Source organism: Rhinoraja longicauda, chromosome 17 (assembly GCF_053455715.1).
Source record: "Rhinoraja longicauda isolate Sanriku21f chromosome 17, sRhiLon1.1, whole genome shotgun sequence".
Lineage (NCBI taxonomy): Eukaryota > Metazoa > Chordata > Chondrichthyes > Rajiformes > Arhynchobatidae > Rhinoraja > Rhinoraja longicauda.
In genome coordinates, this window is record NC_135969.1 from 20,709,620 (window position 1) to 20,721,294 (window position 11,675).

At 49.4% G+C, this 11,675-nt stretch overlaps 2 protein-coding genes across 6 annotated transcripts in view; one reads left to right on the forward strand and one right to left on the reverse strand.

The window, feature by feature from the left end:
* Positions 1-11,675, forward strand: part of LOC144601823 (zinc finger protein ZXDC-like) — a 47,444-nt gene that overhangs the window by 9,118 nt on the left and 26,651 nt on the right. For 2 of the 3 annotated variants that reach the window (XR_013548374.1, XR_013548373.1), the window contains exons 7-10: positions 767-851; positions 3,468-3,634; positions 4,161-4,262; positions 5,445-6,329. Coding sequence is in view for 1 of the 3 variants with exons in the window: in XM_078414275.1 (XP_078270401.1) it covers positions 767-851; positions 3,468-3,634; positions 4,161-4,262; positions 5,445-5,528 (438 nt within the window). In the remaining 2 variants the exon portion in view is untranslated. Of the gene's footprint in view, positions 1-766; positions 852-3,467; positions 3,635-4,160; positions 4,263-5,444; positions 7,238-11,675 lie in introns of those variants that run through there. The other variant, XM_078414275.1, reaches the window with a different exon arrangement.
* Positions 7,942-11,675, reverse strand: part of cfap100 (cilia and flagella associated protein 100) — a 31,908-nt gene continuing 28,174 nt past the window's right edge. For all 3 annotated transcript variants that reach the window (XM_078414278.1, XM_078414277.1, XM_078414279.1), the window contains 3 exons: positions 11,421-11,623; positions 9,074-9,167; positions 7,942-8,301 (listed from right to left, as the gene is read on the reverse strand). In XM_078414278.1, coding sequence (XP_078270404.1) covers positions 8,185-8,301; positions 9,074-9,167; positions 11,421-11,623 — 414 coding nt within the window. In that variant the 3' untranslated portion in view covers positions 7,942-8,184. The remainder of the gene's footprint in view (positions 8,302-9,073; positions 9,168-11,420; positions 11,624-11,675) is intronic.

Sequence of the window (11,675 nt, forward strand, 5' to 3'; positions counted from 1 at the left end):
CCACCCTCTTTGTGAAAAGGTTTCCCCTCAGGTTCCTATTAATTTCTTTCCCCACTCACCTTAAGCCTATGTTCTCTGATTCTTGATTCCCCTTCTCTGTAAAAGACTATCATCCATTCACCCTATTTATTCCCCTCATGTTTTTATGCACCTCCTTTCAGATCGCCCCTCAGCCTCCTGCGCTCCAAGGAATAAAGTACTAGCCTGCTCAACCTCTCTCTGTAGCTCAGGCCCTCGAGTCCTGGCAACATCCTCGTAAATCTCTGTCCCCTCATTTCTGATTTGGCATTATCAGCGTCTGGTCACGCACCTAATTTGAAACCGGTCCTGTTAGTATTTAATGTCCCAAAATGCATCGCCTCACATTTGTCTTGATTCCATTTTCCATCTTCCACTGCTTTACTTTCTTTCCAAGCCCTAAAGATGAGCCGGATCGGTGGGTTAATTAGCTGCTGTAAGTTGCCCCTGGTGTGCAGATGAGGGGTAGAATCCGGAGGGAGTAATGGGAACGGAGGAAGATTAAAATGGGGTGAGGGGACTGGAGGGTTGGTGGGTTTGGGGGGGTTAGCATGGCCGATGGTCTGAAAGGCCTGTTTCTGTGCCGAATACCTCACTGGTGATTGTAGTTGGGCTGATCAGGGCTGAAGGGGTGGTTCTATTTGGGTACACACTGTTACTCTGCATGAATCCGGTGTCGTTGCCAATGAATACATGTGTATGTCCACTGCGGCTCATTGATTCTGTCACTAACCAGTGAATTGTTCAGGAGAGCGGCGGCTCAGCGAGGACTGACTACCGGGCTATACAGCTTGCCAAGAAGAAGAAGCAGAAAGGAGTGGGCAGCAACGCGGGTAAGGGCTTCTGTTGAAAGACGATTGCAAGGGCTGGGTGCTATTTTCCGTTTTCTTCTTTATTATTTCCCAAACATGGCAGCCGTTGTCGGGGGATATCTTCTTGTTTTTCACTCTAAACACGCACCCCATTAACTCCTGTCATGGTAGTTTAGTGTCATCTCTGGCGAGGTACAGTGAACAGCTTTTTTTGTTGTGTGCTATCCAGCCAGCGGAAAGACTGTACTTGATTACAATCAAGCTGTTCACAGTGTTCAAGTCAAGTCCATTTTATTTGTATAGCACATTTAAAAACAACCCACGTTGACCAAAGTGCTGTACATCAGTTCAGGTAATACGAAACGAACATACAATGGCACACAAACATAACAGCACATACATAAACAGTTCACAGCGCCCCCTCAGAGGGCCTCAAACGCTAGGGAGTAGAAATAGGTTTTGAGCCTGGACTTAAAGGAGTCGATGGAGGGGGGCAGTTCTGATGGGGAGAGGGATGCTGTTCCACAGTCTAGGAGCTGCAACCGCAAAAGAGCGGTCACCCCTAAGCTTGCCTAGACCGCGGGATAGTGAGTAGCCCCAAGTCGGCCGACCTGAGGGACCTGGAGATAGAGAGGTGGGTTAGAAGATTTTTGATATGGGGGGGGGGGGGGGCAAGCCCGTTTAGGGCTTTATACGTGAATAGGAGGAGCTTGAAGTTGATTCTGTACCGTACTGGGAGCCGGTGGAGAGAGGCCAGAATCGAGGTGATGTCCCTTTTACGGGTACCCGTCAGGAGTCTCGCTGCGACGTTTTGGACCAATTGCAGGCGGGACAGGGATGATTGGCTGATCCCAGTTTATAGGGAGTTGCAGTAGTCTAGGCGGGAGGAAATGAATGCGTGAATGATTTTTTCAATGTTGTCAAATTGGAGGAATGGTTTGATTTTAGCTATGGTACGAAGCTGGAAGAAGCTGGCTTTTACTACAGCGTTGACTTGCTTGTCAAACTTTAATGCAGATATTCAATTTAATGCAGATGTTCAGATACAAGATAACGGGTATATCGTTCAGTGTAAGATAAAGTCCAGTAAAATGTGATTAAAGATAGTCCATGGGTCTCCAATGAGGTAGATAGTAGCTCAGGACTGCTCTCTAATTATTGACAGGATGGTTCAGTTGCCTGATAACAGCTGGGAAGAAACTGTCCCTGAATCTGGAATCTGTCCCACAATCTTCCCACTGCCTCCAACCCTTCACAGGAAACAATCCAAGTCTGTGCAACCTCTCCTACAAATTCTGCTTTAAATGTTCTCCCTCTCACATTAAAGCTATGCCCTCTTTCATTTGACATTTCCACTCTGGCAATAAAGTTCTGACCCCATTTATGCCTCTCGTAATCTTATATACTTCTATCGAGTCCCCCCCTCAATCTCCAACACGCCAGAGAAAACAATCCAAGTTTCTCCAGCCACTCCTTACAGCAAACACCCTCTAATCCGGGCACCGTCCTGGTAAACCTCATGTGTACCCTTTCCAAGCCCCTCCGAATCCACGCTGACCATTGTTCACATATTCACACTAGCACTATGTTGTCCCAAGTTCTCATCCACTCTACACACTAGGGGCAATTTACAGAGGCCGATTAACCTACCTGCGTGTCTTTGGGATGTGGGAGGAAAACCGAGCACCCAGAGGAAACCCACGGGGTGAACGTGTAAACTCCACACAGACAGCACCCGAGGTCAGGATTGAACCCGGGTCACTGGTGCTGTGAGGCAGCAGCTGTGCCACTATACCGCCCCCCATTATTCTAGAAGCCTCTATGTTTTACATTCCCCTCCTCCTGCTATTTGCTGTAGTTCTACTGAGACACAGTGAACAGCTTGTTCTGTGTTCTCTCCATTAGACATGAGTACAATAGATCCTCTTCTGGAACAGCATGCCGAGAGTTGCCACATTCCGGCGCCATCTTGCAACTTCCAAGTCTCTGAAAAGTCCAATTTTGGCCCAAGGAGATCTGTGATTTCTTAGTTCTCTCACATTAAGGCCCGGTGTCCTGGCGGCACTGGATGATGTAGGGGTAGGTCTGGCCCATTGCGATACTGTCGGCTCCTTCCACTGCTGCTCCATGCAGTTGCCATGGACTGTGCCCGATCTGCACCCTTGCCCGGCTGCTGTGGGGCCTGCGAACACCTCCACCACGCGCGATCACTGCAAACCATCGCCTCCAGCAGCCGCCCCTCTGCTTCTGTGTGCCAAGGTCTCCATGCCCTCCTTCCTGAGCCAATAACTGTGATCTCCATGTTCACAAACAGCTTCTTCCCAACACCATCAGGCTATTAAACTCTAAGGACTTTGGGCTTTTGTTTGCACTAATATCCACTTTTAATTTATTGAACATTTTTTGTTTATGTTTTCTATGAGTACTGTGTTCATAGGCCAGTTATACTGCTGCAGTAAGAATTTCATTGTTGGGTTTTAATACAGAAGACAATTAACTGCTCTAGACTCGGGGAACATTAGAAGGTGCGGGAGGTGAGTTGCGGTCTGTTTACAGCCACTGACTTCCCCCTCCACCTCCGCCGCCGCACTCTCTGCTCCCCAGGTATTAACGGTTTGTTTCCCTCCCCTGCCTTAGAGAGCCCCGGCTGTGCCAACCAGCGGAAGAAGTTGAGCCGAGGAGCGGCGTTGCCGGCAGCCGAGGTCGGGCAGAGCGGCCGCTTCGGAGTGATGCTGCCGGGCGGTGGGCTGACCATCCGAGATCCGTCCACCGGCACCCACTACGTCCAGCCCCAGCTGCTGCAGGTAGCTTTCCCCCTCCCCAGGCCCAGCCTGGATGCTAAATGACCAGATCAGGTAGACGGAACCTTATCCCAGGATGGAAATGTCAAAGACTACAGGGCATAGCTGTAAGGTGAGAGGGGCAAAGTTTAAAGGTGTCGTGCTGGGCAAGTGTTTTAGACGGAGAGTGGCGGGGGCCTGTGGCTGCCACAGGTGGTGGTGGAAGCAGATACATTAAACAACTTGCCCCGCACGTCTCCTTTAAACATTGCCCCCTCACCTTTTACACTGCTTTCAAACAAAACCGGAATGTAGGTGGGGATGTGATTGTAATGGAGCGTTTGGCCACGCGTGTGAGGTGTGACGGGCTGGGGGCACTTTGTGGCCTTGTTCTCGGCATGCCTTCCCCTATCTCAGCTGAAGGTGTGTTGCGGTTAGTTCTGTGTGGTCGTGGGGGTTCGGACACAGTCAGATGGGTGGTGGTGTGATCAGTTAATGTTGAAATGCCAGCGGTCACTTTCCAATTTGCTTGATGACCTCTCTGTTGCAGGATGACCCGACGGGAGAGGGGGAACTGGCCTTCCAGCTCTCGGACCAGTCTTCAACCTCCCACACGCAGCTCACTGTCGATCTTCCCATCAACATCCTGCAGGTACAGCTCCCAGACAGGGGAAACACTGCACCGCCAGGCACTACTGGCCCTTAGGGTCTGAGGAAACTACATTGTACATAGAACAGTAAACCCTTGTTTTATCTGACCTCTTTATAACATATTTGAGTTATAGCAGACCGAATCCGTTGTACACCGAGTTTGTTGTTTCATGGATGGATGGAGCGAATTGTTTTTGAACCAGTTTAGCTTAGAGATACAGCATGGAAACACTGAGTCTGCGCCGACCAGCGATCACCCATACACTATCCTCCACACTAGGGACAATTCAGTGTGTGGGATAGAACTACCGCAGTGGTTCTATCTTCCCACGTTGCAGACAGACATTGTGACGACGTGGTTTTACCTCGGGCGCCCCCACCCCCAACAATGTGCAGACCTGCAGCCCAACTGGCCTCTGCGAGCCGCCTTACTGCAGCGCCAGAGACTCTGACCCCAGGCACACCACCTCTACCCCACACACTAGTGTGTAGCATAGAACCAGTGCACCGGCAGCCAGGGAAACCCACTCGACCCAGGATCAAACCCGCATTTCCAGCGCTGTCAGGTAGCAACTCTACCGCTGTGCCACCCCCAGGGCACTGTGTATTTTGTGTCCTTTACTGTTTATGGTGTTGTGTATGCTTATTGGCTGTTTTTCCAATACTACTGTAGATATGAACCCTTATATGCAGTTATAGTGGACAATCAGTAATAACGGACACCATCTCCCCCCCATGTGGTCCATTATAGTGAGTGCTTACTGTAGTTGGGGGCACAAAGAACTGCAGATGCTGGAATCTTGAGCAAAACACAAAGTGCTGGAGGAACCCAGCGGGTCAGGAAGATGTTTCGGGTTGGGTCTGGAGAAGGGTGCTGACCTGAAACACCATCCGTCCATTCCCTCCACAGATGCTGCCTGGCCTGCTGAGTTCCTTCAGCATTTGTATTTTATTTGTTGTAAATACTTTGCAGATCAGGAACCATTTGTGATAAGAATCACTCAACGGTACATGGATAGGACAGGTTTAGAGGGATATGGCCCTGACACGGGCAGGTAGGACTAGTAAAGATGGAACATCTTGGTCGGTGTGGACGTTGGGCTGAAGGGCTTGTTTCTGTGCTGTGTGACTATAGTCGCAAGTCTCCTGCCTGTCTGGTAACTCCTGACTTCCATCCCCACAGGAGCCGAACCCATCAGCCGAGGATGATGGCTCCGGCAGTTCTCAGTTCACAGGGAGCACCATAAATCTGCAGGACCTGGAGTAATGATGGTGGAGAGCCCTGTGGTGCACCCTGCCTGCCACTCACCCTCGCACTGTCCCAGGGCTGGAGCCCAACGCAGGAGCCAGCGGTTCAGGCTGCGGATCGGCAACAGGTGGCGTGGTCCTACAGTCAGTCGGGCTGGATGGCATGGACTCTGGTGAGGTCCTGGACCCTGGCTCTGCCCCGCCATCCTGGGGCTGGACCTTCGCTTGCTGGAACAGGTACAGTGCCAGGAATAACTACTGCTGCCGGGGAGGCAATGGGCCGCAGTCTGGTCGACCACCCTGTGGAAATGGTGGCTGTGTGAAGGTTATTGAGGATCGTACAATGTGTTGTCCTGAGAGAGAGTGCACAGGAACTGCCTTGCACCTGCACGCAACCTCTCTCCTCTTACCCAGACCCTGCAGTCAGAGAACAGGACTTTTGGTAGAACCCTGAGCACCAAGCTCTTCACATATCCCTTGCATCTGCCTTAAAGGAGGTTCTCCAAGAGTGGAATGTCACGGCACAACAAAGCATTCAGATTGGAAATGATTCCTGCTGTCAGAACATGGAACAGTACAGCCCAGGAATAGGCCCTTCAGCCCACGACGTCTGTGCCACACGTGATGCCAAGACCGACTCTTGGTCGTGTAAGATGGGTAAATTATTTAACTGTTCACCATCCACCGAAGCAACGGGCCAGTGTAACGTGGATCACGAACATCCTCAAGTGAATCTTCTCAGGCTGTTGTTGAGGAGGAGTGAGCAGGAGATGGTTGAGGTGCCTGGAATATGTGGACTGTCAGCTGCCATGGCCCATGGGTGAGTGATTGTGAGGGCGCAGTTTGGAGTGGACGCTGGGATAACCTTTTACCATCATGGCTCGGTCACTGCAAACCTTTACGTTTAAATATGTATATTTTTAAAAAAGTTTTATATTGTATAGTATGTATATTTATTTATTTTGTACATTTCTAATGAATATTTGTCAACCAGGGGGTGGGTATCTTGAGTGAAGGGCAATGGTTGAATGTGCACATCTGGTGCTGGCTGCGCCATTATAGGCGGGCACGGTGTGCGTTGTACATCCACTGGACATTCAAGATCACAGACGATTTTTTAATTTTGCACCAAGACTATTGAGTGGGGAGGGGGGAGGTAGAGGCAACCTCCCTATTAATGTCTGGCTCCTGCACTGACAGCTCGTATGCTGAAACCGTTTAACATTACAGGTCCACCGCTGATTTTCCGGCAACAGGTGCTCCGGCACCTCCTTTAATCCGGATGAGAACACTTGAAACCCCCCCCCCCCCACCAGAAATCTCCCTGAAACTGTGGTGCCGAGGCCGGGTGAGACGGCTGATCTCGACCTCATCAAGACTTCCGCGCCGATCGGGAGATCAAATTTCCCCACTGCGGCCGGAGTTCTGGAACTCTGGCTTGGCCAGAGCTGGCAGATCCGTTCCCATAGCCCACATCCGAGGCCGACTTAGCGGGCCGGTATCTTGGTGGCCGAGGTACTGGTATCACTGCACTGTTCTGGTACCACTGGACTCCTGGTGACCTCTGTTGGTCCAGGAAGGTCAGGAACCAAAGGTGCCGGGAAATCGGTGTTGGGTGTGTACCTGGTTATCACTTAAAATTTGAAACTTTAATTTGTTTTCTCTGTTAAGGGTTAAAGTATTCTGGCCCTCTGCAAGACTGCAGATTTGTATTTCAAATAAAATTAATGGAATTTTAGCATTTGTCTCCAATTATTTAAGAGTTTAAATTCTCCTTTTTTAACCTGGCTGTGGAAAGTTGGTCTTAGTAATTGATGGTGATGGTTTTAGATTCTTGAGATACCTGATAGGGCAGGCAGCATCAGTGGAGGGAGAAGCAAAGTATGTTTCTCGAATGTTGAGCTTTTATCAGAATGGGCATTGAGTCAGAATGTCAGGATGTAGCATTATGGAACTTTGGTTAAGCTGCATTTGGAGCGTTGCATGCAGTTCTGGTCATCCCATTACAGGAAGGATGTGAAGGCTTTGGAGAGGGTGCAGAAGAGATGTACCAGAATACTGCCTGGATTAGAGGATATGAGCTACAGGGAGAAGTTAGACAGATTCAAATTGTTTTCCTACCAGAGTTCGATACTGACTTTGGATGTTGTCTGTGTGGAGTTTGCACCTTCTCCCTGTGACCATGTAGGTTTTTTCTGGGTGCTCTGGTTTCCTCCCACATCCCAAAGACCTGCAGGTTTGTTGGTTAATTAGCCTCTGTAATTGTTCTTATTGTGTAGGATAGAACTAGTGTACATGTGACCGCTGGTCAGCTTGGACTCGGTGGGCCGAAGGGCCTGTTGCCACGCTGTATCTTTAAACTAAACAAAACGTCAACCCTGTGGTTTGGTATTTCAACCTGATTTGAATTCAGTCAGACAGTACCAAATGTGAAAGGGGGGGGGGGTAACCTTATCTTTAATAACTATTGCCATCGCAGGAAATGCAAACGTTTAAATCTGCATGAGCTGGGTGTCTAATCCTGCTCTCCCCACCTCTCGGGGTGAGCTGCACAAGTCTTTGGAAATGAGTTGATGGGTTGTGAAGGTCACAGCCTGCCTGAACTGCTCGACTCAACCAGCAGAGTGTTCAACGTCTAGGCACGTTCACAGTCGTACCTTCAGCGCCGGTGGTGTTTACATGTTGAAGTAGTACTCCTCCTCCTCCTTCTGCTGGTCAGTGGTGTCTTGGACTTGCTGCTTCAATTCCTTTATCGGGGGAGGCTCAGACCGATACACCAACTTCCGACCAGTCTGCACACACAGGCAGGGAAAGCATTTGACTTCACCCGATGGAAGCAGAGCAGTGTTACAGTGTAACACCCGGCCCCTCGCGTCCGTACTCTCAATCCAGCTAGTCCTTCCCTCTCCCCACAGCACTGAAAACTCCCCAATATACAAAGTACCGAAAACTCAACTGAGTGGAGACTCAGTGACCATTTGACCCAACGCTTGCACCAAGGCCTGCTGGATCTCCCGGGTGCTAGCCATTTCATCCCCCCATTTCCATTCACACACTGACCTTTCTGTCCTGGGCCTCCTCCATTGCCAGAGTGAGGCCACACACAAACTGGAGGAACAGCACCTCATATTCTGCTTTTTTTGCTTACAACCCAGCAGTATGAACATTGAATTCTCCAATTTTAGGTAATTAAGCCCCCCCCCCCCCTTTTGCCTTGCCCTCTCTTTCTGGCGCAAACCCATTTCTCCCACTATCCTGCTCCCTTTCTCTCCCTCCACACCTCCCCACCAGTCACCCTGCTCCGCTCCCCACCTCCATTAGCACATCCCTCCTGCCCGAGCAGTATTATACATACCTCAGATCTTTCTGTTTCATCCCTTCCAGAATTACCGCTCTAGATTATTTTACCTTCTTCCCACCAAACTGCAAGACTTCCCATTTCCCAGCAACAAATTGGACCCATTTCACATTGATCTGAACACACAGTGGGGAGGGGAGGGGAGGGGGGGGGGGGGGGGGGGGGGAAGAGGAGAGGGAAGTGGGAGAGGGGCGGGTTTACCCTACCTTCTTCTGGTGTTCGGCCTGTGATCTGAGCATTGCCCGATGGACCCGTTCCTCTTGGTGAAGCTTCTCTTCCCTCAGTTTCTCCTCCCTCAACCTGTGTGACAAACAGTGGCAGTGAGACCCACAGGGGCTTTGACAAGATGTTGGGTCACACACTAACTGGTGCCCACATTCCCAGGGTCCTACCTTGCTGTGAGTGGTGGTGTCCAAGCATGGACCCTGGCTCTGGTTTCAGTCCGGGCCAGTTTTTGAGCTGTTTAGTTTACTTTAGAGATTAAGCACTGAAACAGGCCCTTCAGCCCACCGAGTCAGCACCATCCAGCAATCACCCGTACACTATCACTATCCTACACACTAGGGGAAATTTACAATATTTACTGAAGCCAATTAACCTGCAAACCTGTACGCCTTTGGAGTGTGGGGAGGAAACTGGAGCACCTGAAGAAAACACACGCGGTCGCAGGAAGAACGTACAAACTACGAACAGACAGCACCCGTAGTCAGAATCGAACTCAGATCCCTGGTGCTGTGAGGCAGCAACTCTATCACCGCGCCAGTGCAGCACCATCAGATGCAGATGGTTCTGCTATGACGCCTGTTTCTACACCATGAATTGATAAAACGATGGATGAATTAGGGGATCCTATTTGTCTTCTGCAAAATGAATCGGGTATTTCGATTAGGAACTAGAGAACCACTTAAAAGTTACTTTGGAAATCAACAAATAGAAAAAGGCTGTCTTGGGAAAATAAATAGTCTCGGAAAAGAAAATGTTTCAGTCACAACCCCTTAGGTCATTTAAATTGACAGGCAGTTGCTTCTATTAACATTTGAACAGCCATCTCTGTCGAACAATACAACAACATGCACACTGTAGTATTTTTTCGCTTGCAGTAACAAAACCAAATTGAAAGCTATTAAAAAGACCTTTGTTTTGAAAATCCTACAAGGGTGGGGGAAATCCTTGAGTCTGAGACTTGAGGCCCTAATCCCCTTTACCCTATTCAAGTCAAGTCAAGTCAATTTTATTTGTATAGCACATTTAAAAACAACCCACGTTGACCAAAGTGCTGTACATCTGATTAGGTACTAAGGAAAAAAATGAAACATACAGTAGCACGCAAACAGTTCACAGCGCCTCCTCAATGAGCCTCAAACGCTAGGGAGTAGAAATAGGTTTTGAGCCTGGACTTAAAGGAGTCGATGGAGGGGGCAGTTCTGATGGGGAGAGGGATGCTGTTCCACAGTCTAGGAGCTGCAACCGCAAAAGCGCGGTCACCCCTGAGCTTAAGCCTAGACCGCGGGATAGTGAGTAGCCCCAAGTCGGCCGACCTGAGGGACCTGGAGTTAGAGAGGTGGGTTAGAAGATTTTTGATGTAGGGGGGGGGGGGGGATGTCCATTTAGGGCTTTATACGTGAATAGGAGATAGAACTTTATTCTATTGATTGATTCTATCTATTGATAGAACTTTATTCCTTGGAGCACAGGAGGCTGAGGGGTGATCTCATAGAGGTGTATAAAATCATGAGGGGAATAGATAAGGTGAATGCACAGTCCTTTTCGCAGGGTAGGGGAATCAAGAACCAGAGGACATTGGGTTTAAGGTGAGAGGGATAAGATTTAATAGGAATCTTTTCACTTGGATGGTGGTGGGTATCGGGAACAAGGTGCCAGAAGAGGTCGTTGAAGTACGTACTATCAAAGCATTTAAAAAACATTTGGACAGGTACATGGATAGGAAAGGTTAAGAGGGACATGGGCCAAATGCAGGCAAATGGGACTAGCGCGGATGGGGCATCTTGGTCAGCATGGACAAGTTGTGCTGAAGGGCTAGTTTCCGTGCTGTGTGACTATAATCACATTTACTAATCTTCCAGCTTTCCAAAACATGCCATGCTTCACAACAAGGTAGATATCCTCACCTTTCCCCCACAGTAAACTCCATGGATTCAGAATAAAAGGACGTACCTTGAGAAAGGTGATGAGGAATTTCTTTTTAGAGTGGTGAATCTGTAGAATTCATTGCCACAGATGGTTGTGGAGGACAGGTCATTAGGTGTTTTTAAAGCAGAGTTTGACAGGTTCTTGATGAGTACAGGTGTTAAGGGTTATGGGGAGAAGGCAGAAGAATGGGGTTGAGAGGGAAAGATAGATGATAGAAGATAGCAGAATGTTCTACTTCTGCTCCTATGACATATGATGAATGTATGACGACCATCCCCCGTCTGGTTTGCACTTATTTTCCCAGTTTTTTCAACCGGGAATGAAACATTGGGGGCCTTCAGCAGCGTTTTGGTGCCAGTGTGGCCCACGACCCAGGCCACCTCAGTGCCCTGCTCCTCCTACCTCATCCTCTTCTCCTTCTCCTTGTTCTTCTCGGCCAATTCCACCTTCTCCCGAGGCAGCTTCTCCAGGTTTTCAAGCAGGTCCTCCAGGTAGTTCTCGATGCTGGTCAGCATCTGCAGCGTGCTCATGTTGGCCTCGTTCTCTCCAATGCACGACCGGTAAACCTCCATCACCTTCTGATCCAGAGACTCCAGCATTTTATCCTGGGGTCAGAGAGAGAGACAGAGAGAGGGGTAGCAGCAGATGTCAGTGAGT